Genomic DNA, 25,712 nt, shown 5'->3' with positions numbered 1-25,712 from the left:
AGTTAATATACTTAAAAATACCCAATTTGTATGTACAGAACCGAAATGTTTTCCCATTCAGTCGTTGACGAAATTTCTATTAACTACATGATTTCTGAACAGGAAGATCCGAAATATTTTTTTACAAAATCTAGTTTTGGCTGGGATATCTTTAAATATTAAATATTTTTAAAAGTTTGATCATTTTTGGGCAAGAAGTCCTTTAAATAATCTTAAAAATTGTATTAGTTTTTGTCATGAAGTGCTTTAAATAATTAAATAAAAATACTCAAAGTTATAAACCATTGGTCTTACATGGAACTGTGGAGACATGAAGGAGCAAATTGACTTATTTCCGGTACCTCCCGATATTAGTTTTTTCATGATTTTAGTGACATTATTTATCGGAATTATTTTAAATTTCATTTTTAAAGTTCGTAATTGGTATTTTGATGATTTCAGCAACATTATTCAACTAACTAAGCTGCTTTTTTACTTGTTTTCGATATCATAAAGGGAAAATCGTAAAAACTTTTACATTATTTTATGTCTGGAACAGACCAGTTTTTCTCATAATTGTCTTCCAGTTTTGTTAGTATTGGGTACGGAAACGTGCTAACTGTTTTTTAGCGATTTACAATTAATATATATTTTTTAAGTCAAATTATTAAATTATTTTTTAAGTTAAATTAATTATTAAGTTAAATTTTCATTTATTTTTATCAGGTTATTATGATTAATTAATTTTAAAATTAATCAATTTAAAACATACATATGTATGTACGTACACGCAAACATTAAAATACGTTTATCAATACGTCCACTAGAAGCATTTTAAAAACCATTCTCAAAAAAAGCCCCAGCACATTCACATCATTTGGTGACAATTGGAAAATCAATTCTTTATTTACTTTTCCCATGATGTGAGTGACTTTTTTTAAAGGCAAAATTCCCTATTACTAAGAAAAATACCCATAAGAATCATTATGGTTTTCAAACACATTACGGCAAGCTGATAAGCGCGCGACGTCGTCGCCGGTCCATTTCGCCAAACACTCACTGGTGGGAGCAGCGGTTTACTCACTCTTGTACATTGAACATCAGAAATTACCCGACAATTTCCTCGGCAAAAATCCGAATTCTAAATGAAAATATCAACAGAATTCAGTCAAATTTCCTGTTCACGGCGGCGCTACACACGCATAACAATAACAGCTGGAGCGATAGACAATCGGAAATAACACATATGAATATGCATATTATGAGAGCATTTGTCGTCCTCCATTCAGGGCCAATAAATCACTCGACCAACATTTGATTATCTTAAGAAGAGAGCATTTAGATAAATTGCAGGTAGTAAAACAACGATCCTTTTTTCCAAGATAATTGTTTTGCGCTCTCTTTCTTGCCATCTCTTTCAACAAGGATGATGTGTTGTGTATTTATCTTTGACTTAACCGCTGTGACCTGGAATTTCCAAAATTAACACACAAATTCTTCGCCCCGCAAGTAAATATAGGACGATTTTTTGATAGATTTCAGTAACATTTCAACATTGGAAATAAAAACATCTTTATCGGAGTGCATAGATTAGTGTTTATCAAATATTTTGAAAAGTTAACAATTTTAACGTAAGTTTTTTGAATTTTGTTTTAATTCTTATGATGGTGTTGACGGTTGGCTGTTAGATGTGCAAAGGTTTCGGAAAAAGTATTGAATTTAACGTAAATGGATATTAAATGATATAATTAAAATTATATAACTTGTTATTTCAAATTCGAAAATTGTTATGCTTATCTATGAGTTCAATAAAACGTTGGTCGCCACCTTAGATATTATTTATCGGAATAATTGGAGCATTATTATCACCTATTGTAGGATTTAGCTCTCCTCACTGAAAAGATTTCAGTGGAATTTGAGATAGATGCAGATAAAGGAAAAATATATTAAATTTTCCAAAACCTGCAAGAATATACTAGTTTTAAAATATTTTTCGATAAGATAAAAATAAAATCGGCTTTCGTGGTGAAAAGGTTTATATTCTTGCAGTTGTGGAACTGACCAATGTTTAAGAAAGGGGTAAAGCCAAAAAAAAACCATGATTTCGCAAAAAATATCAAATAAATAAAGCCACGTATGTATGCAAGCTTTGTACGTATGTTACTTCGAAGAAGACACTTTTAAAGAGTTGTATTCCTTTCATTAAACCCCAAGTTAGCTTAAGTTTGTTCTTGTGCCGTGGGTACAAGTAACATCAAATAGTTTATCAATGTAAAGTTAGCTTATGAACTACAAGTTTTGTAACTTTTCGATATCATATAGGAAAAACCAGTTATCGTAGCAACATTTGTACATTCTTCTAGGTTCTGAAACAGAGCACAAAAGACATTAGACGATTAGGCGACAATATAAAAAATAAAATACTGAATGTCACTGGCTGATTTGCCTTTTCGATAGAATTCTTTTTGCTTATTTAGGGAATCTTCCCGATAACTTTTATAGAAAAGGGAACTTTCCTTTATCTTAACCGCTCATTTATTAAAATCACATTTGAAAGAATGAACAATGACATATCGGTTTGAGTTTCAGTACCTGCAAGAATCTACAAGTTTTGCAATTGGTTATCATTTTATTGAACAAAAAACTAACAAAACAACAGACAGAACTATTGCCATTGCAATAATTGACTATAATCGAAGAAAATTTGTATTATTTCTCCTTCGCCGCAAGCAATTTTATTAAAAATAAATTCAGAAATTCATAGAAAATATTATGCCTTTCAATATTCTCGAAAGTTTAAATTATATGAGAACAATCGATTTATCGAACAATATCGATAAATCGCTAGCGCCATCTTGTCTAAAGTCGACCGAGGTATCCCTATTACATTTATTCATTTATTGGCTGAACTTAGCATTTTATAGCATTAAACGAAATCAAAGCGTATAATCCAATACAAGTGACGGACGGGAAAAGTTTTGCGATAAGCGGAATAGAAAATATCTAGAAATATTAACAAATGTTTTGAAATAAAGAAAAAAGGTACAACATTCGTGGGAAAATAAAATAGAAAAAAAAACAAAAGAAATTTCTAAAATAAAAAACAAGAAGAGGAAATAAAAACCAAACGGGGAAAAAGAAACAAAAATATGTGCGTAATTAAAATGTTTGCAATTCTAATTGTAGCGATAAAGAAACAGATGAAAAGAGAGATAAATTTATGTATAGGAAAATAATATTTTAATACTTGTTGCTTCAAGCCTTTTATCTACATTTCGTGTGCCCTTTTGGTATATGTGTGTATTTTATAGCAACTACTAAATATTATGTGTGTTTGTGTACGTCGTGTTCGTAAATGACGAGTGAAAAGGAAAATAACAAGTGTTATTTTATTGTATTTACGCAATTTGTTGTTGTTGCTGTGTGGAACAAATAAAGTCTGGCCGCCGCGCAAATAATGGGAGAATTAAAATAATTTTCTTAAGCTGGGGAAAAACCAGCGAAAGTTTTTTTTAGACATCGTCTTTGTTTTTTTACGTTATTTGTGATTTTATACTACAAAAAATGCAACACTGCATTAACTTAAATCAATCTCCACTTCTTTCGTAATTGAGTTTAAACCTCTCTCGGTTTGTGCCAGTACTTTATTCTTCCATTACCTGTCAAATTGATGACGAGCTGTGTTATTAATTGCAATATTTTTTAACACAGGAATAAAAAACGTTCTTTTTGGTTAAAAAATTGAACAAATATAAAGCAGAAATATAGACAAATAACACTTAAAAGTAGACATAAACAAATTATTAAAAAACTGCAACAAAATGTGGCAACCAACACCGTCAACACCATCATCATCGTCAACAAGTGATAATAAAAATAATGCCGATGATTGCAAATGTAGTGGTGATAGTCAACAAACAACATCATTAGAACACAAACCAACATTGTCCCCGGCAGATTTAGGAGTCGACAACAACAAGAAGTTACTAGAATTTACAACAGAGGAAGCAACAGATTCTGGTTTCATATCGGGACCACAATCAACCGCATCAGCATCGTCTTCAGCCGCCATTCACATCAGCAGCCAAGTTGTGGAAGGAGCCTTTGGTGGTGCAGAACAAAAAGTGCAACAAAGCAAAACGTTTAATTCAGATTCGGGCTGTATTGAGGAAGAATCCAGCGAACAAATGTTACTTAAATATAATGTGGAAACCGGCATGTCGGAGCGCCTGTGCAAGCTTAGCTTGCAGAATAATTCAAATTTAAATAATTTGGATGCCCCAAAAGGATTTACACAACAGCAACAAAAATCTAATATCACACCTTCCTCCGCCTCAGTACCATCAACATCCTATCAGCAACATGTTCCAGCTGGATCGTCGTCTTCTGCTACAACAGCCCCACAACAGAACACAACCAATGTACCAGCCCACATAACACCGGCCAATGCATGGGAGTACTATTATCAGCAGAATGATGAGGGAGATACGTAAGTATTCAATCATTTTGTTATCCTCCTAGACTGAAGTTTGACATTTTTGAAAGACAGATGCTACTTATTATCAATCGAGATATATAATTGAATATAAGATTATGTTGTTATATATTCCCCAAACAATATTCAGGAATCGAACATAACGAGGATAGGTTTTTGTTATTATATATTTAAACACCTGAGCCTGTGCTTTTAATCGTCATTGTTTTTTCATCTTTAAATCCTTGTCAAATACTAACAATGGTTTTACAATTCTTAGTACCTGTTTTAAAGTTATATTAGTCCGGTACTAAGTAGAAAGAGAATTTGACTACCTGCTTCCATATGTAATTTGAAACCTGTTGCTTTGTAGAAATTCCAAAAAATTGTAAACAATTAAACAGGTTAGACCTTTAGGCACGTATTAAGATAATTCATCCAAACTAAAACAAAAAGGGGCAAACTAACCACGACAATAAACACAAAGGGCAGGAAGTTGCAAAAACGTGCACAATTGTCATAGCTGCTCGACAGGTGTTTCCCAAAATGGGCAGATGCTTTGGCTTAATGACGGCGACTGCAATTTGTGACGTGCATATTCTGGAAATGAGATTTATTGTTTTCTTTTTTTCTCTTTCAGACCTTTACACTTGGCATGTATTTCGGGATTAGTAGATGTGGTGGCTGCATTAATACGCATGGCACCTCATCCCTGCCTATTCAATATACAAAATGATCAGGCGCAAACACCTTTACACCTGGCCACATTAATAGCACATCCCAAAATTATAAGAATGCTGTTAATAGCAGGAGCAGAGGTAAGAAGAATATTCAATAAATAAGGCAATGTATGTATGTGTTCTATTCATTATTTTCATTAAATTAAGGAAATTGTGATGATAAGGAAGATCACAGTTTCAATTGAGATAAGACACATTTGGAAATTTCAAAGTCGATTAGAACTTGAAAATACCCAATTTCTGTTCCAGAACTGGAAGAATTTGTTCTTTATAATATAAAAAAATTGCAAAACTGGAAGATTCTTGCAGGTTCTGAAACAGAGCACCTATTTAAAATAATCCTAATCATTGTAACCAACATACATATTATATTTCCATGGAAGTACATTCCTACATTCCTCTTAAGATAGTACGTTAAATACATTTTATGTTACCATTGAACTTATACCTAGATATTCATGTTTGAAATTCTCTATTTGTATTATTCTTTACTTTATTTACAGCCAACCATACGTGATCGTCATGGTAATACGGCTTTACATTTGGCCTGTATGTCTGGCGAAGAACAATGTGTACGAGCTTTGACCATGTCGATTGGTGCCTCTGAAGTAAATGAAGCCCATAGACAATACGGTCACCGTGCCAATGACAAATCCTATCTCAAATGTGCCCATTTACCTTCAGACTTGGAAATACGTAATTATGATGGTGAGTGGAAACCAATTAAATATGTTATTTGCAAATATGCCTGAGAACATTTCAAAGTTTTCATCTAGAATGGCATCATCCCAATTATAATGTTTATACTATATGCAGACGTCCCGACCATATTATTGTTATTATTGTCATATGTCTTTCTTGGCTAGCCATAGTCATAGACATTTTTTTGTATTCCTTAAAAAAAAAACAAAAGCAATGTATACAGAATTTATTTAGCTAATTTAAAAATAGACACACCGTTTCGCCATAGAATTTTCCGCTTATTTGTCTGCGGTATATTCTTGGGAAAATGTCTGCGGGTCATTTTTTCTCTCTTAATTCTTCTTTGTATTTGTATTTTGCCAATGCTTTTATATGTAGGTATTTGGTTAATAGAATTCATTGTGTTTGTATGTACGAATGTAAAGCCATAATACTTTGGCATTAAGATTTTTTATTTAGAATAAACATTTTCTTTGACGTCATTCGACTTCAGCAGTAAATTGTATCTTATTTTGGCACATGATTTGGCTTTTGAATTGCATCAACAAAATGAGAACGGAACAGTTTTCTTAAGATTTGTATGTTCACTTTTGTTCAATTTGTTGTATATTCGATTTTTCTCACATCTGTTTGTTTAGTATTTCCAAGGCAAATTTATTGATTGGTTGTTGTTTATAAAATTTACTAATTATAGAATAACTGGGATGAAGGTATTTTTCTTGTAAAAGGTTAATATCTTATACAAATAAAGTTAAGGGGGAATTAAAATTGTTATATGCCACATACAATTATAAAAAAGAACCACTCTTTTCCCACACTCTCCAGTAAGTCATAAACCTATATAGGTATGTATACAAGTAACTTTTTCACATTTATAGATACTACTTGCAACTTTGTTCTTGGTTTGCGTGTTTGAATATATTTTAGGATATGTTGTGGGAACTTGCACACAACATCTGGGCTTATTATTGTTACCTGAATGCACCAGGCATATATACTTAATACATTTAGCTTTCTTTGTATCACCAGAGTACTTGAATACTTTTTGTTTGTTTTCGTAATGAAAGCAAATGCTTGCGGTTTTGCAGAGCAAAGGAATACTTTAATTGTTAATTCTCAGATATGTATTTTAATCTTGAATTTAAAAGAAAAAATCCTCTTTTAGTTTTTTTGTTTCATTTTCAAATAAATCTAAATACCCAAAAAGCTCACAATTTGAATGGGCTAGATTATTAAGATTGATAAGAAAATTGTTTAACATATTTGTTATCAGGTGATTTATATGTGGTATATTTAGATATATCTGAAACTGTTCTTTCGTAAACTTTGTAACCAGCGCAGCTTAATTGTAAAAATGTGATACCAAGTTAAATTTTGATTTAATGTATCATACTGTACACCACAAGGTGGTCAGGGTAACAGGCAAAAGGAAACGAAATAGACTCATAGTTCCTTTTGATGATCTGCATAGAATCACATTCTGAGTCGATTTATGCATGTTCGTCCGATTTGCCTTTTATTGTGCACATAATGTGCAAATAGTATGGAAAGCCCAATTTGAGACTGCACAAATGCCTCGGCAAATTTAGTAGAAATCGATTTACAGGAGAGGATATTCTTTTCATATATAAGTTCCTTTGGACTTTAAATTATAACTATAATCATAATTGGTTTGATTTAGTTCTCACAAATACCCATTAACAACTTTTTTGTAATGTGAAGCTCTAATAAATATGTAAAAGGGTATAGGTTATCATAAAGTCAGCCCCACCCGACTTTAAGACTTTCTTTACTGGTTTTTATTATATATCTTCACCTTCCCAAGACATAGCATGATTATGGTTGACAATGACTGTGGTGGTGGATTGATAGTTAACTCCCTCCTCCACCTGGCCTCTCGTCCCCACATTCATCTGCCCACAATTTTCATTTCGTTCATATTCTTCTTTTTCCAAGTTGTTGTTATTACTGTTGGCGTTGCCGTTGCCTTTACTTTGCGTTGCTATTTTCGTTGTCTGCTCGCTCACAGTGTGTAAAATGTTCAGACGTTTTTCTGCCATTTGCTGCTAAATATAAAAATATTTTGGGTTTTTCCCAAAATCAAGCATACATATATGTATACACATACACACACACAAACTGCTCATACATATAAACAAATAATCATTGAAATGATGATGATGTTGGTTGGTGGTACACAGTTTGGTGTTATTTTGCTACAAAAGTGAAGAAGAGGTGACGGAACGAATGAACCAACGACAGTGGACAAGTCAATTCAACGATTCATTGTGTTGAATATGTTTGTATGTCTGGCTGACGTTTATGTCGTTGTCGTCGTCGTCGTTTTTATGTATATATGTTTGAGCCTTTGTTTATATCTTATATGCAGAAATATTCCAGCAGTAACGGCAGCGTCATACAAAATACCTTTATACAAAAAAACTTCAAACTTTTTCAAAATCGTCATAATAATATAATCTGTGTGAAAACAAAAAGTGAATTTTAAAATGCGATTTATAACCAAAATGATTTGATGATAATGATAATGTCTAAAAAACTTTTTGCCTATTTGTCTTTCGAACATTCATTTTGTGTTACTTTTATTTTAATTTATTATAATAAGTTTCAAGTTAAAATTACCTGAATACTGTTTGTTTGTGACAACACAATTTGAAAATTCTGGATTCTGCTGGACTTCCATATGCCTCTTGCCGTGTTTCTTAACAGTAATATATTATCGATATTTCAAACCTAAACTCAATTTGTTGCCAGGTGTAGAAAATTATAATCTTACATCTAATCACTTGTTCCTAATGCCACCACCTACGTCACAACCTCTAATCTTGACAAAACATGTGTATTTCTGGCAAATTTTTAAAAGCACTGCTGACACCTTTAATATTGATAATGATGGAACCAATCATCCAACCAACCAGCCATCCAACTAGTTAAACTCTTTATATCTTATCAGTGTGTTCTGGTGTTCCATAGGAACTCTAATATATATTGTTTATGAACGACTCGAGGGGTTTTCCTAATATTTATTGTACTAATAACAGTTGCTTATTTCAAACCGTGTGTGTTTAGTAATGTTGTTGCTTTTTGTTTTGATAACAAACTGGTAATAACATACATGATATGGATGTGTGGCGTATGGCATATGGTCTATGGCCTCACTATAGTCTATATTGCCAAGGGTTCAATCAATGTTTTCCTTTTTTTAATTAAATTTTCTTATCTTCTTTTGTGTATAATTGTGTTATTAAGCATGGGTTTCCCCAGAAACCTCTCCGAGCACAATGGGACATTGTTATTGAGAGTTTTGAACAGTTATAACTAACGGATGATAAGAAAGCAAATTAGATCATGTTTGAAAAAAGATAGTATATATTGATTGGCCAACAATGAATAGGCAATAATTTAAGAAAATATGGTAACCAACTGTCGGTTGAAATAATTTTATGGCCTTTTGGTCTGGCAAATATTGTACTACATTTCTTCTGGTACAGCATGATGTAATAATCTAACAACACATTTGCCATTTCCACCATAAATATTTATATATCTTTAGACGCGTTCTCTTAAATATTGTATACATATATTTTTCTTTTGGCAATATTTGAAAATATCTAAAATTATCTCAAGGAAAAAGACATGGTAAATGTGTACACATATAGTTGTGGCGGTGAGTTTATTTCTTTGTACAAATTGTTTCCACAAAAAATTGAAAATTATTTTCTTTTACACATATTATGAAAGCAATTAATGTTATATTCTCAGCTCCGTAAAATCCATTTGAACAATTCTTTTTTTTTTTTTAAATAAAAATAAGTATATAATGTCACCTCCAGAACCTGCAGAGATAATGGGGTGTCATTTAATTGCTTTAATAAGTTTTATTAAATCTGGTTTTTATGTTATATCATCAACGATTCTCATATTATCTCTCATATAAAATATCTCTCAATATAAAATGGATCGTACACTAAGTGGCCTCATTTATTATTATTCGAAATTATAACTTTAGAAATATTGTTGGGAATCCATTGTCGTGAATGACTTTCTCGTGATCTGCGTAATATTAAATTTTAGTAACATTCTTAGTTAAGTCTGCCAATAAAAATAGATGGTCAAATTTGTGTACGAATGTGTCTTTTACGTTGAAGATAAACTATAGGGTGAGATAAAACAATTGCAATAAAATCAAACGTCATAAATTTTTTTACATTTTTATACCCTCCAAATGTATGTTATGTCTGCAGGACCTTTAATATTGAAAATGGGCCATGTAGGTTCACGTTTTGGTATAGACCCCATATAACGAACGGTACCTCCAAAATTCGGTATTTTGATGATTTTAGCGACATTCATTATTTACTGGAATTGTTTTAAATTTGGTATTTGAAGTTCGTGTATCCCTTACTACAGCCTAAGACAGAACATTGTCTGTGCAGGTCCACGTCTTCGTAGAGCCCCCATATAACGGTACCTCCCTATATTCGGTACTTTGTTGATTTTGGCGACATTATTCACCGGAATTCTTTCAAATTTGGTATTTGATGTTCGTAATGGATGCTACAACCTATGACAGGAGATTGTCTGCGCAGGTCCACGTCTGTGTATAGCCCCTATATAACGTCGGGCTACGCTACCAGTATCACGGTAACGAACGATGCTACGATACACAAAAGATTTATTCACATTTAAGTGCTGGAGTGCTCTAACGATGTTTTCCAGCCAAATATAAAGAAATCACGCTATCGCGCTTGAATTCCATCACGAATAACTTTTTTTCTGGAAAATTCTCACCAAAAGGCCTTTGTACGTTTGTAAACAATATAATGAGCTGTCATTGGAATAATTTTAACAGAAGTCTGAAGTTGATTTCAGTTTTTTCATCTCACCCTGTGTATTAAGCTTTCCTAATTTCTCGGTAATCTATTTAATTGTTTTTTGAGATTTAATCGCTTTCAAAGAAGGAATGTTAAATATTTTTTGATTTGTAGAGTTTACTGGAAATACAAATAATAATCTGTTGGAATATTTCTGGCCTATCATTGCGAGATAGTGTATTTTTGTTTTTGACGTTGTTTTTGACGTTGATTTCTAATGTACAACACGAGAAGTATTTTCTAACCGTTTTTTGCGATGTAAACATCTGTGTCAGTGCATGACTGCTGATGACGTAAAACTCTTACGATGTTATTAGTCAATTAACGGATTTCCCTACAACAACAGCAGCAGCAGATTAAAACCTGAGGAACGTAAAACAAACTGTAAACAAATTAAAAATAACAACTTTTGGTAAATTGTGTAGTTTGTTTGCTTGTTTGTTTTTTTCTATTGTTGTTAAGAAAATGTATGGTTCTAATCAACAACAAATGATTCAGTAGTGGGAATTATGAATGACTTGAAATGGATATTGAAATACGATATGCATATATTTAAATGCTATTGAAAATTTCGCTTGAGCAAAGAATAGCAACGTTATTTTATTGTTTTTTCTTATCTTTTTTAATATTCTTTGCTTTAGAATACAAATGTTTTATTTTTTGTGGAATATCAATCTGCGTCTTTTTATTTCAAATGCTGTTCTTTTTTTACAATTTTTGTTCTGGTAACAAAAGTTTGCAATTTTTGAATTTTAAACGTAATCTAGTCCGTTGATATTTTTTGAAGTTAATTTCTTTTTTGCTTATAAATATTCTGGACCTTGCAGCTACGTAAATATTCTGGTTTATTTAGGGGTTTCCCAAATTATCGGTATTTCGAGAATTTTTTCAATTCTGCTTTGTTACCTAATGCAATTGCCTCATCAAAAAAGGAAAGAATAATGAAATTGAAAAAAAAAAAAATCAACGACAATGCCTTCAAATAACCTAAAGATTATAAAAATTAACAAAAAAAATGTATATTTTTTAAGAGTCATTCTACATTGTTGCACTGGCACTGTGTGTCCAGTCACAGCTAGTAATAATAATGATGACGAATATCCATCCATCCATTCAACTCTACAAATATCGATGATGTATATTGGATTTTTACAATAAATCATCAATTCATTCAATGAAATATTTACGTTACTTCTTTTTTTTTTCACAGATAATAGAAATGTTATAATAGGGGAAAGGTACTGGGAAAAAGTCTAAATGATAAGTTTGCGGGCCTGAGGCTTATATGGATTCAGTCAGGGTGGTTGTAAAGCCATTTATAAATATTAAAACTTCCCATCCACAAATTGTTGTACTCTGCCTTCAATTTGCCAAACTAACTGCACAACAAAAAATCATTATTGACATTTCTGGCATATTTTAGCTTGTGTTTTATGGCTTTAAATTGTTTTGTGTTGTTTAATGGGGAAATCCATACGTCATGGCAAAGTTTAAAATGTTTTATAATCGTCGTAAACGATACCATACTGTCCCGCTGTGTATGATAACAATAATGCATGTTATGAATGTTTTATTCGGACCCAGGCCCCCAAAGCCAATGTTTTTTTGGTGATGGCAAAGCGCAAATTTATGTACGCACAAACATATACACACATGATGTGAGGGTGATAATTAGGCGTCAGGCACACACACTTGACTTTTACTTGGATTTATTTCATTTTTTTGTTTTTGTCATAAGAAATTATTTGGCGCCGGTTAAGTTAGTAGTAACACATGTCCAAAACCCCATGATAAAAAAGACCAAAAGTCTCTCCATGGTTGGCCACAAAATTTTCATTGCATTTTGTTGTTGTTTTTTTCGCCAAAGACATATCCATATAATCAAACGTGTGTGTGTGTGTATCAGAGAGATGATACAGGTTTTGCGGCTTAAAAACAAAAGTCAAACTTGCTGGCTCACACATAAAGACAAACGCAAATGTTTGGAAATACCCATCCAATATTAATTAAGGCATCGTCATCATCATCATCATCACCAGCCATCATCTTGCTGATTATCATCTACATTTGATTTGATGATGGGTTTTTTGTTCAGTTTTTATTATTATCATCGCTTTTTAAAACCATAGCAATATTTTAATATTTGTTTAAAAATATCTATTGCTGCTTGCAATAAATAAATCGAAAAAAAAAAAACTGCAATTAGATTGGCCAAAAGTCACCAAGTAAATATACAGACATCAGCAAAAGTAGCCAGAGCCTATACAAATGGTTTGAAAAACCAAGGGTTTTACCCTCCACATAAAGTGTTCGACGACCTCCTTTCCTAACAAAACACAAAAAAAAACTGGCAGTGTTAACAGCATTGTGCATGTGTGTAAACTTTTTTTAGCGCGGGTTTTTTCATTGCCAACTTTTCATTGGCTTTACTTGGCTGCCTGGCTGGTTGGTTGACTTATTGTTTGTGTTTGTCAGTCCGTTGGACTATATAATAATGGGGGGAATTCACGTTGTGAAGTCACGCTTTAAGTAAGGCACAGTATTTCTGAAAATTAAAACTGTAACAAGTAAAAATGCAAAAGTTTTATTTGAATACAACTTTTATTTGTAGATATATAAATATAGACTTGATTACTTTTTCTCGAGTGTTCATTGCGGTGTTTGAAACTCACAATCAGTTATGAAATAATTATTTTTGTTAAACATAATCTAAATATTTTGAATATGATATTCATTTAGATTGATATTTGTTTTAATTGAATTTGAAAGGGTATTTAGAATTGGTCACCTTATAGTAAGCTCAAAGATAATATGAACAAGTAAAAAAGCAGCTAAGTTCGACAGGGCCGAACTTTTTATACCCTCCTCCATTTGGAAGAAACTTGAAAATTTTCAAAAAAAAATCGTCGAAAAATACCGCTCAAATGTAAACCGTTATGTGAGGTCTATACGAAGACGTGGTCCTGCATAAGTAATTTGTATCATAGGCAATAGTAATGGTTCCGAACTTTATATACGAAATTTTATTCACTCCCGGTGAATAATGTCGGGGGGTACCATTAATGGGTGCTATACTAAAACGTGCATCTATTTAGACAATTCTCTTCTAAGGGGTAAAGAACTCAGAAGGAACCCCTTTTGTGGATTTTAAGACAATTCCATTCAAACATTTTATCGGAAATCATAAAAATACCGAATATCAGGGTACCGTTATATTGGGGCTATACGTTATCGTAGACCTATATAGACAATTCTCTTTCAGGGGGTAAAGTACTCACAAAGTACTTATTTGAATTTCAAATAATTCCATTGAAAAATGTGGGTAAAATCATCAAAATATCAAATATCGGGGGTACCGTTATATGGGGCTATACGATATCGTGGGCCGATATAGTGCATCTTCGAACTTGACCTGCTTGCAGACAAATCGTCTTAGAATTTTACGCGGATCAAGAAAATATATATTTTGTTGGGTCTAAAATTATTATCTCAATGAATTACAAACGGAATGACGAACTTAATATACCCTCCATACTATGTATGGTGGAAGGTATGTAAAGACAGTTTACAAAGTTCGGCCCGGTCAAACTTCTATTTGCTTGTTGTTGATACATTTTTCCCTTAATTTTCAACATTTCCCCCATTTCAAGTCACTGTTCGACAACTTGTTGACTTCAACTTTTCACTGTTATTGTAGAACGTCAAAAAAATAAAAATAAAAAAAACAAGCAGTCAGCCAAAAACAATAGCACTGAACTGAATGAATTGTTGCTTCCTTAAAACGTGATTATGCATTTCTTTGGCTGATGTAGTTGTTGTTATTGTTGGGGCCAAAGTAAACAAAAAGGAAAATCCCACTTTCGTACACAATATGTTGTGTCAGTTTAAACTTGAACTGCGGGAAAGTTGATGGTTTTCCCAAAATGCACATAAAAACAACAAGGCAACAAAAATTGAGTAAAATGTTTTGTGTCTGTAGCGAAGTGCGTTTGGATTCCCAAAGCTTCACGCAAAAAAACCCCCCATCATCATCGATAACAATGGCAATGGCCAAACCACCATTAACCATTTAACACTCTGGAATTTCTTGGTTTTAATCATCATCATCTCGTCCATCAATATGTGTTAATGGGAGTGTGATGGATGTTACACAAAAAGAATATTTTTTGCGATTTTTTTAAAAATTTTTTGGAGAAAAAATAGAACGCCATTCTCAAGATTCCTAGCCGCAGACTTGTTTCGTCGTTGCGGTTTCCCTTGCTTGGTTTTACGTGGAAATTGTCAGCAAATGGCTGGGTTTTTTTCCTTTGCAATTCACAAAAGATTCTAAATAATTTACTTTTTAAGCTAACAATTCCAAGTATTTGAAACAGTGCTATGGGAATTTTTATTTCGATTTTGTTTCGTGTGTTAAAATTACTAATTGGTCAAATTAAATGTTTGTATGTTTTTTTGTTAATTTCCAAAATTGTGTTGTTTAATTACTTTTAGCAGCACACCAAACTAATGATAAGTAATTATAAATCAATGAACTCTAACTCTTTGATATGAAGGACAATTTGAATATGAGAATATATAAATAAAACAGCAATATTTATTTATTTTTGTTGGTTGGTTGGTTGATGGAATTTAAAACGCCATCACAGTACTGTACTGAATTACCCATAAAACAACAACAGCAAATATAATTTTATCATTTAACAACTGTTTAAATATTATTAATAAATATCAACAACACACACACATGGAGTGAGAGTTAAAAATTCTGAAGATCAATTTGGATTTCCCTTAAATTATTGTTTGTTTTTGTTTTGTTATGTGAGTGAGTGTTCCTACCTACCATATGTACGGAAATCCACAATTGATGACGATCTAAAGTAATGGCGGCGGCAGCCTGAGTACCAGTATTTACAAATAAATCGCAAGGTATTCCAATCAGCCACTTGAAATATCTGTTTGAAAAGTTCAAGAGTTTCAAACATTATTTATTTGCCTTTGTGCAAAGAATTGAAAGAAACAATTTAAGATTGACAGTTTGAAAATTATGGAGGTGGTTGTATAAAGTATTTGGTTTTTTTTGGTGGCGTTCAGAAATTCCAAAGACATAAAATTCTACGTCGATTTAGCCATGCCCGTCCGTCTATCCGTCTGTGGAAGTCACTCTAGCTTCCGAACGAAATGTAGTAGATTGATAAAATTTTACTCAAATGTATATTATGTCTGCAGGACTGTTCGTAATGTATTCTACAGCCTAAGACGAAAATAGTCTGTGCAGGTCCACGTCTTCGTATAGCCCCCATATAACGGTGCCTACCGATATTCGGTATTTTGATGATTTTAGCGACATTTTTCACCGGAATAGTTTCAAATTTGGTTACTATTGGAAAATTTTCCTCAGCTTTTTTTTTTTACAAATTTTATAATTATGATGACATTTGATTGATTTATACATGACTTCAGTACAATTGCAGTCAGTGGTGGTGACTGACTGGTACATTTCATGTTCATCAGTATTACTACTTATTATTGGCTGTTATCAGTTTGGAAAAACCATTTGGGAAATACCATTAGAATTATTTACTTGAGATCATATGCAATTGGATGGAAATGCATTGTGTTTAGTAATGTGTTAACAAAAAATCGAAAGTTCTTTAAAATGGCATTAAAGAACTTAAAACTAGTGTTTCGAAAACCACTTGTGAAAAAATGAGGAAATACCATGAAGCATTTGAAGAACTGATTGATTTGAGTTTGCGGATGCCAACAACTGTCAAGTAATTTTGTTATGTTTTTATTTTTTCACTAACTTGAAAATGTAAATTTTGTTATATTAGTTCGTTTACCATTCTCTCTAAATGCCATATAATTTATGCCATGAACACAAAACTTGCCGTACAACCTTCGGGGAGAAAACCCTACTACGTTCTTAAATAGTTTGGAGGCGAAGTCGTCTTGTTCTTTTTTCAACACATTTCTTTAAGAGTTGAAATAACAGATTCTTGTTTTTGGCCAGATTGATTACTCACACCTTCGTTTAAGTTTTGGTTGGTTGGTTGGTTGGTGGATTCGGGGTCTTGTTTGTTGCTTTGCTCTTGGGAAATCCCCAAACAATGTTTCCATCTTTCCAATTTCTATTGACAATGGCGTAGACAGATCTATAGCTTTTTTGTGTGTTGTTGTTGTTTGAACTTATTTGCTAGTTTGCCATTCATTCAAGTTTTTAACACCATTCCTTTTTCTTTCCTCACCAGAGTTAGCATCTATCTCGCAAAAAAAAAAAAAACTTGAAAGTTTTCTTCTTGTGTTGTTTTGAAAATGTTTAGTGTTTGAATATGTTAAACTAGAATCATCATTGGTGCCTTAACTCTTTTCAAAACTTATAAATAATTTATGTGTACTAGAATGCTACGCCTAAGCCTTGAATGGATTAGATTAATATGGCAAAAAAAAAAATTAAAAATGCTATTTTTTTATGACTAACTAACATTCATTAATTATGAAGATTTCTAAAAATATTTAAATGCTATTTTTGGAAAGAGCGGCGAATTTATGGTGGAGGAGGAGGAGGAGGGAATTTGATTGGATTCGTTTGGATGGGATTTTTTGGATTACTAACATTGGTAGTGACCCAGCGAACTGCTGTTGCACGCGCTTGTCTTTTAAGTTGGCCAACCAGTTTTACCGTTTTGTTGTCAACACCTTTCTCAGATTTCTTAGCCGGCTAACCAGCCAGCCAGCCAACCAGCCAGCTCACCACACAGCATCATATCTATTTTTATTGTAATTCTTGGTCAAACATCTATAAAAGCAACAACAACTATAACAATATTTGATATCATTTGCATATAGTTATGCATACAACACGAGCCATAAATTGCTTATAGTTACCAAACGTTTATACAAAATCGAGAAAAAGAGAAAAAAAAGCCATAATGACAACATTGACTTTGCGGGCCATTGGAATTGTTGTTGCTTTTGTTCCACAAAACAGGAATAACATGTAAATGCATGCCGCCTTTTGTAGTGCATGGAATTACAATGAGCTCTGGGGAGTGAGTGGAGCTGTCAAATAACTCTCGCTCGCTCGCTCTCCATTTATGTCATCCAAAGAAATGGTGGGAAATACCAGGTCAGTGATGTAAAAGATGATTGGATTACTGGCAATTTTTGAATGCTGATCGGGGGAGGAATGCATTATCGATATAAATATCGATTACACTGTCATTAAAATATTCGAATCATTCCTCTTTCCTGAATAAAAGCTCAGCACATTCTTTCATTAATCATTTGACAGAAATAAGAAATAACGCTGACAGGCAACAGTAATTGCTACAGCATATTGCTGAGGCGGCTGCAGCGCACAGCACAGACAAAGTGACTGACATACCGAAAAAAGAACACTATGTGTACTCAAAAAAGAAAGAAAGAAAAAAAGAGGCGAGCAGGAATGCCATTCATTTAAATAAAACAACGTTTGTTGGCTATTGGCATTTTGCGCTCCGATTGTTGTTATATTTGTTTGTTGGTTTTGTGATATCTTGGCTATTTTGTTGTTGTTTCTGCTGCAGCAATTGTTGTTTTGTATTCAGGAGTATTGTTTTAATTTCAATCGTCTTTTGTTCTTGTTGTTGTTGTAGTTTCGTTTTTAAGCATTGTAGTGATACGTGTTTGTTTGTATGTTTGCCATACTCAACTCGTTTTTATATGATGGGAATTTCACGGGTTTTTCTGTTATAAACAAGCCATGCAAACACCAACGTACAAACAAACGAATGAGCAGCGAACGAATCAAGCAACCAACAATCGGACGAACGAATCAAAATGAAACGCTTGTCGATCAGCCCGGCCGACTCCCAATACCTGCCAATACACAAAACAATTCAGCTCAAATCAGCTCTCCTCCCCCTCTCACTTCTTTAAGCCGTATCACTCACAAGGTATTCATATGCCCCTTCTTTCCTGTCTTGGGATGATGAAGAGTTAAGACCGATTACTTGGTTAACCTCTTGTCAGCCAGCGCCTACTCTCTTCAGATACCCCAATTTTCTTATTTAAACATCTAATTTAATTCAAATCATTTTTTTCTTCTTCTCTAAAATACTATGCATACATACACGTACATGTTATAACAACAAAAAGCAACAACAACAGCAAAATGGTAAAAATTTAAAACGCGCTTTGCTATTTATATTGCCTTCATTTCTGCTGGCATATTCACACAATGTCTAGTGTGAAAAACAACAACAAAAATTAAATATGCAAAGCTTTTTCTGAAACGCCAACACTGATAAGCCCAGCTTGATGATAGCTTAAAGATTTTCTACACACACTCACACGCACAGAAACATTAATACACAGAGCAGTTGTATTTCACATTTCATTCATTTGTACAAGATTTTCGAAATCGAAATTAAAAAGCTTCAAATTTTAATATAGAAAGGAAAACCGTTAAGATTTAATATTATTTAAATTATTTATTAATTTTATTTTTTCTTCTTTCTTATTTTTAGGTGAAAGATGTGTTCATCTAGCTGCCCAGGCTGGTTACATTGATATTTTACGCATTTTGGTTTTATACGGTGCCGATATTAATGCCAGGGTAAGTTTTGCTACCACACAGCAAATTTCAATATCCAACTTATTTTATTCTCCACAAACGAAACAAAAACTTATAATTTCATTGCTTGTTTTTCCATTTGCAGGAAGGCAAATCTGGACGTACCCCCCTACACATTGCCATCGAGTGTTGTAATGAAGATTTGGCCAATTTCCTTTTGGATGAATGCCAGAAATTGAATTTAGAAACCGCCACATATGCCGGCCTAACAGCCTACCAAGTAGCATGCGTTTTAAATAAATCAGAAATGCAAGATATTTTGGAAAAACGTGGCGCTGAACCTCTAACTCCACCCGACAGTGATTATGATAGTAGCGACATAGAAACAGATCTTGACGATTCAAAGGTGAGCTTGTAGAAAAGTTAAAGAAAAACAGAAAAACAAAACAAAGAAATTTTCTGAAAAAAACATAAACTACTACTCCCACTCCTTAGTACTACTACTACTGAACTGGCATTCAGATTGGAAACAACACAAATATTAGTTTTAAATTAAAAGAAAAAAAAAAAACAAACTGAAAAACAAATAGATATATTAATCAAGTGTATTGTCAACCAAAAAAAGGAAATTCCCAAAAAATATCAAAAAAACTTGTAATACAAAAAAAAAAAAAACAAAAATAATAATTATAATAATGCTCAAAGATGTTTCATTTTGTTTATAAGTAATAACATTTATATATGATGATGTATGTCCTCCTGTAGTTCTATGTTTTAGTAGAGCTAATTTTTACGACAAATGAAAATGAAACAAAACTAATTAAAAAAATGAAAACAAATTAAAAAAAAGTAGCCAATATCCAAAACTAAAAAAAAAATAACAAAAATACAAAACATGTCCTTATTTTAGTGTATTTTAGAACAAACATTTAGCTGTAATTGTCCCCCCAACCCCATATTCTACCCATCTATGTTTAGATTATTATGTTTTAAGTCTTAATAATTGTTTGTGTTGTCCAGTTTTTGAGTGAAATTTATAAATTTGCTGAAAACAATTTATAAACACATACTTTTCTTTTGGAATCTCAATAAATAGAAAATAACAAAAAAAAACATATATGTTATGTTTATGTACCATCCTGATGAAGAGAATGGAGCTTACATTTTCAACTTTTCGCCAGAAATTAAAATGAAGACATTTGGGATTTTGAGCATATGTTATTGGAAATAATGATGTCGGATTCGAAACGCACTTTGGTAGTGAGCCCATATGCAGGGTTTGCCAAATAATTTTTTTTGGAAAATGCTATAAAAAATACTTCTGAATATTTTTTCGAAGTCCTTTTTTCTTGTACCCTAAGCTCAATTCTTCGGGTTAATAATGGAAAAAATTATTCAAATGGCTGCCTCGACTGGCCATGCAATGCACTTTTTAAGCACATTATCGATTGTGTGCAGTTGTATGACCTCTTCTCGGCATAACACTTATCTTTGACGGCACCGTTCTTTAGTAGTCAGTCCATATACAGATTTGGCCAATAAAACATTTTTTTTAGAAAATGCTATAAAAAATACTTCTGAACATTTTTTTTCCAAATTCTGGAAAAATAATGGGAAAAAAATATTCAAATGGCTGCCTCAACTGGCCAAGCAATGCAATTTTTAAGCACATTATCGATTATGTGTAGTTGAATTTCACCATTGGCTTTACGAATATATTCCTTCAAAGAGTAAATTTTCCCTGGATTGTCGGCGTAACGCTTATCTTTGACGGCACTATACAAAAAATAGTCAAATCGCATCACCGAGGTGACCAACTGACATCAGCTCTGTGGCTGATAATGCGATCTTCAAAAACAGGGCGCAAAACATTAGCTTCGGATTTTGTGGACAAAAATTTGGCCCGATAACATAACAGCCACATCTTGCTCATTTTCGAAGAATACACAACCATATTTGTTTAGATGAAGGATAAGCGTTACCATTCTCGAAATAAGCACTAGTTTCAAATGAAAACGTTATATGCCGGACCACACTGCATAAGTGACGACGTTTTTCAAAACATCAACATTTCACTCCTTCTCAAATATCTATATATATCTCCACGGTTTACTAAAATATCCGTGAAAAAAATAAAAAAAGAAAAGATTTGACTTTTGTAAAAAAATATAGCCTGTCAAAGCAACAGGTATTTAAACCTTTTAAAAAGAACACAAAAAAATTGCCCACTTAAATTTAAATGTTGTGGATATTTCAAAGTTGACCTTTTCAACACCTTTTAACCAACGGTCCATTAATTGATAGGGGTAAAGGCATAATTCCGCACGGAATTTTTATATGTGATTGTACTGTACATTTTGTTTCGAAAGCAAAGAATCCGTGGAAATTATCCTTTTTTTGCCATATTTTGCTCGTGCTTCATATTATTTCTTTTCGAGTAACCCCCCAAAATATAAGTTTATATTTTTATTGCAAATCTATGCATCCATAGGTTTTGAAAGGGATTATATTAATTTTTAACAGTTATTTTTATAAAAGAAAATAGACTAAACAGGTTGTAGAATTTCAAAGTAAAACGTATCTCTTAAACATCACTTTATTGTTAAATTTCAGGTGATTCGCGTTTAAACAAGAACATTTTAGAAATCATATATTAACATAATTAATTTTGTAAACAAATTTTGCGTCGAACAAATTTAGGTCGTAGTAAATTTGTTCAAAAATCAATTGTGGGCCAGCTTTTTCCAAAAATAGCCACATGTAGTGTTTTGAAGTGATTCAAAATTTTGCTGCAAGAAGAAAGATAAATTTATTACCTTAAAAGACGAATATTAAAATTTCTCTTATCATCAAAACACTTTTACGTAGTCCAATGCACAATAAATATTAGGAGAGATAAACAATTTTTCAAGCCATTTACTCACAATTTATGGTCGAACTTTTTCGTACCTCATCCTCATTAGATTTGATTTGAGCAAAGATAATGATGCTTTTGCAACGAAGAATTGACGTCACTGTCTTTGCCTGGTCTGTTATGACACATGAAACTCGAACTATTGGTTTAAATGATACGGGACCCATTGCTAGTTATTTTCAAAAACAATGAAACGTCATGTATTTTGCTAAAGTTTGAAATTTTATATAGATACATTTATGTTCAGTTCCAGAACCTGCAAGAACCTATTAGTTTTGCATTTCTTCCGATATCGGCTCCGAAAATCAGTTATCATTGTTAAATTGTTACATTCTTGCTGTTGAGAAACATATTTTTTTATAAAACAATTCATTCTCAGATTTTTTATAATTTCATTCAAAAACTTTATGCCAACAACATATTTTTCTCCAATAACCTAGATCTTAGTTTATTATCAACTTTATTTTCAAACGCATAAATCGATTATGGATTGCAACTAAACATTGGTCTCCTGGTCAACAGAAAAAAATGTTTAGGTTTCCTATTGAAAATTTTATTTTTTTTTCAATGAATAATGAAGGAAACCAACAATATTTTATATATATATTTACTAATACCCGGTTTTATCTCCCGGCACTACAATTGCAGGTGAGTTGCAATCCATAATCCCAGTCCTTTCTTGTTGTTAGAATTATATGAATGTTTTTTATATAGTCTGTAAGTTGCAAAATGTTGTCCACTGTTTACAAACCCATAATTTTGGTTTATTAATTTTGAAATTGTCTTTCGCCCAACAAGGGCTCATTTATGTACTACTAACAAAACAACAAGAAGAAATGATGAAGAGTAGCTAAAGAAGAAGAATTAAAAATCATTACTGTTCATTCATAGGTTAGGAGTTAAAAAAATATTAACATTTAGACTGAATAATTATTATATACAAAAAAACAGCAAATTATAACTACAACAACCAAAAAACAACAAAATTCTTAAAAAATAAATAAATAGTTCTTATTAAAACAATACTTCCAAGACATTTGTAATTATTTTGTTTGAACATAAAAGAACACCTAAAGGTATGTAATTCTAACCTTAAAACAGAGAAAATGTGTATTAGTTTTTGTTGGTTTTGCAAGTACTTTTTTATCTTTTTGAAATGTTATGTAATGTTAATTGAATGTTAAACAATTTGTAATACCAAAAATATAAACAAAACTAATTAAATTAATTTTGTATGCCATTCAGTATGATGTCATCTACCCCACTCCCGCCGCTTTCAATTCCTTTGTTTTATGTAATCCGTTTTATTTTTTGTTTTTGCATTTAATTTCCTTATAAATTAGTATTTGCATACGACCAACTGAACAACAAACGATTCAACAATTTTATCATCTTTTCTTTTAATTGCAGTTATACGATCGCTTTGGTGATCCAGGTTACTTTGTTGGTGGTTACAAAGGCGGCAATGCCATGACGGTGGTCTAATTTGGCCAAAATTTTGTTTAGCAACCAACAGAACGCCGCTTCCATGTCCTCACTATCTGTCACAGCCCTCCCTCCTTCCCTCCTCTCTCCCATCAATGATGAACAACAAGGCAAAGCAGCAACTCAATACGGTAGTTGAGTTCAATTGAAAATTTGTTTTGTGTCAAAAACATAACCATGTTTATTTTTTAGAATAAGAAATCCAACGAATTACTACGAATGCGTATATTATATCTTTTCCGACACTGTGTTTACATGTATATTATATAATAATATTGATACTTTTTTTATTTGACCTTATTTTTGGAATATTTGTTTGCTTGTGTGTATGTGTAAATAACAAACGAGAATTTGTTAAAACAAACAAAAATTTGTTGCTCCCATCATTTGTTGCCACCAATGCTTTCGCTTGCATTGGCCTGTATGTGCCAACCTCGTAAAGAGCTGAGCGCGAGCAATATTACCTTCTTTCTTTGAATGTATAAATGTGTAAAATCATTTCATTTTTTTTTCAAATCTATGTTTTATAGTTTTTCTTCGTTCAATTCATTTCGTAAACTTTCGTTTCGAAATATTTTCTTATAATTCTGTTCGAATTAAAAATGAAAATGCTTCTTTTTTTAATTGTGTGTATGTATGTTGATAAATCTATAAGTATAAAATTTTGAGAAACAAAAATGAAAATAATTTAAAAATTATATTTTTTAAAAAAAATAAATATAAACAAAAATCATAAAATATTAAATGAAATCGATGGGGTTTTATTATATTTTTAATTGGTGTTTTCATGCCATTATTAAGTTGAAAATTGAAATTGAAAAAAATATAAACACATTTTCTGAACATCGACAACTCATAAGTTTTGTTGTTGTTTTTTCTATACGAAGACGAGGACATGCATAGGCAAGTTTTGTCATAAGCGATTACAATATTCAAATACGAAAATTGGAAAAAAAATCCAGCGAGTAATGTTGCTACAATCATCAAAATACCGAATATATGGAGGTACTGAGAGTGGACTTATACGAAGGCCTGGACCTGCATAGACAATTTTCTGTCATAGACTGTAGTTCCCATTATGAACTCTAAATAGGAAACAACTCCAGTGAATGATGTCGCTAAAATCATCAAATTGCCGAATATCGGGAGGTACCCTTGTATGGCTGCTATACGATATCGTGGACCTATATAAACAATTCTACTTCAAAGGGTAAAGTAGTCAGAAAAAACTCCTTGTGTGGATTTTCAGACAATTCCATTGGAAAATGTGGCTAAAATCATTAAAATACCGAATATCGGGTTGTACCGTTGTATGGGGACTATACGATATCGTGGACCGATATAGCCCATCTTCAAACTTGATCTGCCTGCAGACAAAAGACTGATTTGTGCAAATTGTGTGATTTGTGCGTGATTACAACAGTCGGACGGACGGACAGAGGGACAGGGCTAAATCGTATTAGAATTCTACGCCGATCAAGAATATATGTACTTTGTTATGTCTAAAATGATTATTTCGATGAGTTGTAAACGGAATGACAAACTTAATATACCCTCAATACTATGTTGGTGGAGGGTATAATAAAATGCAAGACCTCTACTCTCTGGTGAAAAGTGAAATGATTTCATTTTGTAATATGAAGCATACTTTGAGGCGTGTCGCATAATGCACTTCCGTTAAAATATAACGCCTCAAACTATGCTTTAATGTATGTTAGTTTGACAATGCATGTCTCACGTGTCATATGGCAACGCTGCTTTATACATCTGCAATTGAAAAATGTAAAACTTCATGTTTTGACTTTTCAGCTAACAGGCGACCAGAACAACGTAGCAGCTATATTTTGGATCATTGTAAAATTAAAATGGCTATTACTCAACAACGAATAGAGGGATTTTTATGAAACTTTCACTATTCGATAGGGAAAACATTGTAGTTTTTATGTATACCATAGGCAAATATGTGCAA

General features: G+C 32.4%; 1 protein-coding gene across 2 annotated transcripts; it reads left to right on the top strand.

The window, feature by feature from the left end:
- Positions 1–1,591: 1,591 nt before the first annotated feature.
- LOC101889324 (NF-kappa-B inhibitor cactus) lies at positions 1,592–24,292 on the top strand. 2 transcript variants are annotated; one of them, XM_020038888.2, is made up of 7 exons: positions 1,592–1,610; positions 3,691–4,468; positions 5,094–5,271; positions 5,697–5,901; positions 19,298–19,386; positions 19,490–19,750; positions 23,669–24,292. In XM_020038888.2, the coding sequence occupies exons 2-7, from the start codon at positions 3,801–3,803 to the stop codon at positions 23,741–23,743; spliced, it is 1,476 nt and encodes a 491-aa protein (XP_019894447.2). In that variant the 5' UTR covers positions 1,592–1,610; positions 3,691–3,800; the 3' UTR covers positions 23,744–24,292. The 2 variants fall into 2 exon arrangements, with proteins under 2 accessions (XP_019894447.2, XP_058976746.1); XM_059120763.1 differs by lacking the exon at positions 1,592–1,610 and adding an exon at positions 2,890–3,130.
- The last annotated feature ends 1,420 nt before the right edge of the window (positions 24,293–25,712 follow it).

The sequence above is a fragment of the Musca domestica genome, unplaced genomic scaffold (genome assembly GCF_030504385.1).
Source record: "Musca domestica strain aabys unplaced genomic scaffold, Musca_domestica.polishedcontigs.V.1.1 174, whole genome shotgun sequence".
Classification (NCBI taxonomy): Eukaryota; Metazoa; Arthropoda; class Insecta; order Diptera; family Muscidae; genus Musca; species Musca domestica.
Note: the sequence above shows the minus strand (reverse complement) of the source record. Positions and strands in the feature narration are given on the sequence as shown.

Bases quoted from the DNA above. Each gene is read 5' to 3' on its own strand.
- LOC101889324 (XM_020038888.2), top strand. From the start codon at position 3,801: ATGTGGCAACCAACACCGTCAACACCATCATCATCGTCAACAAGTGAT. The intron at 5,272-5,696 runs GTAAGAAGAATA...CTTTATTTACAG, and splicing joins TGTTAATAGCAGGAGCAGAG to CCAACCATACGTGATCGTCA. The intron at 19,751-23,668 runs GTGAGCTTGTAG...TTTTAATTGCAG, and splicing joins CAGATCTTGACGATTCAAAG to TTATACGATCGCTTTGGTGA.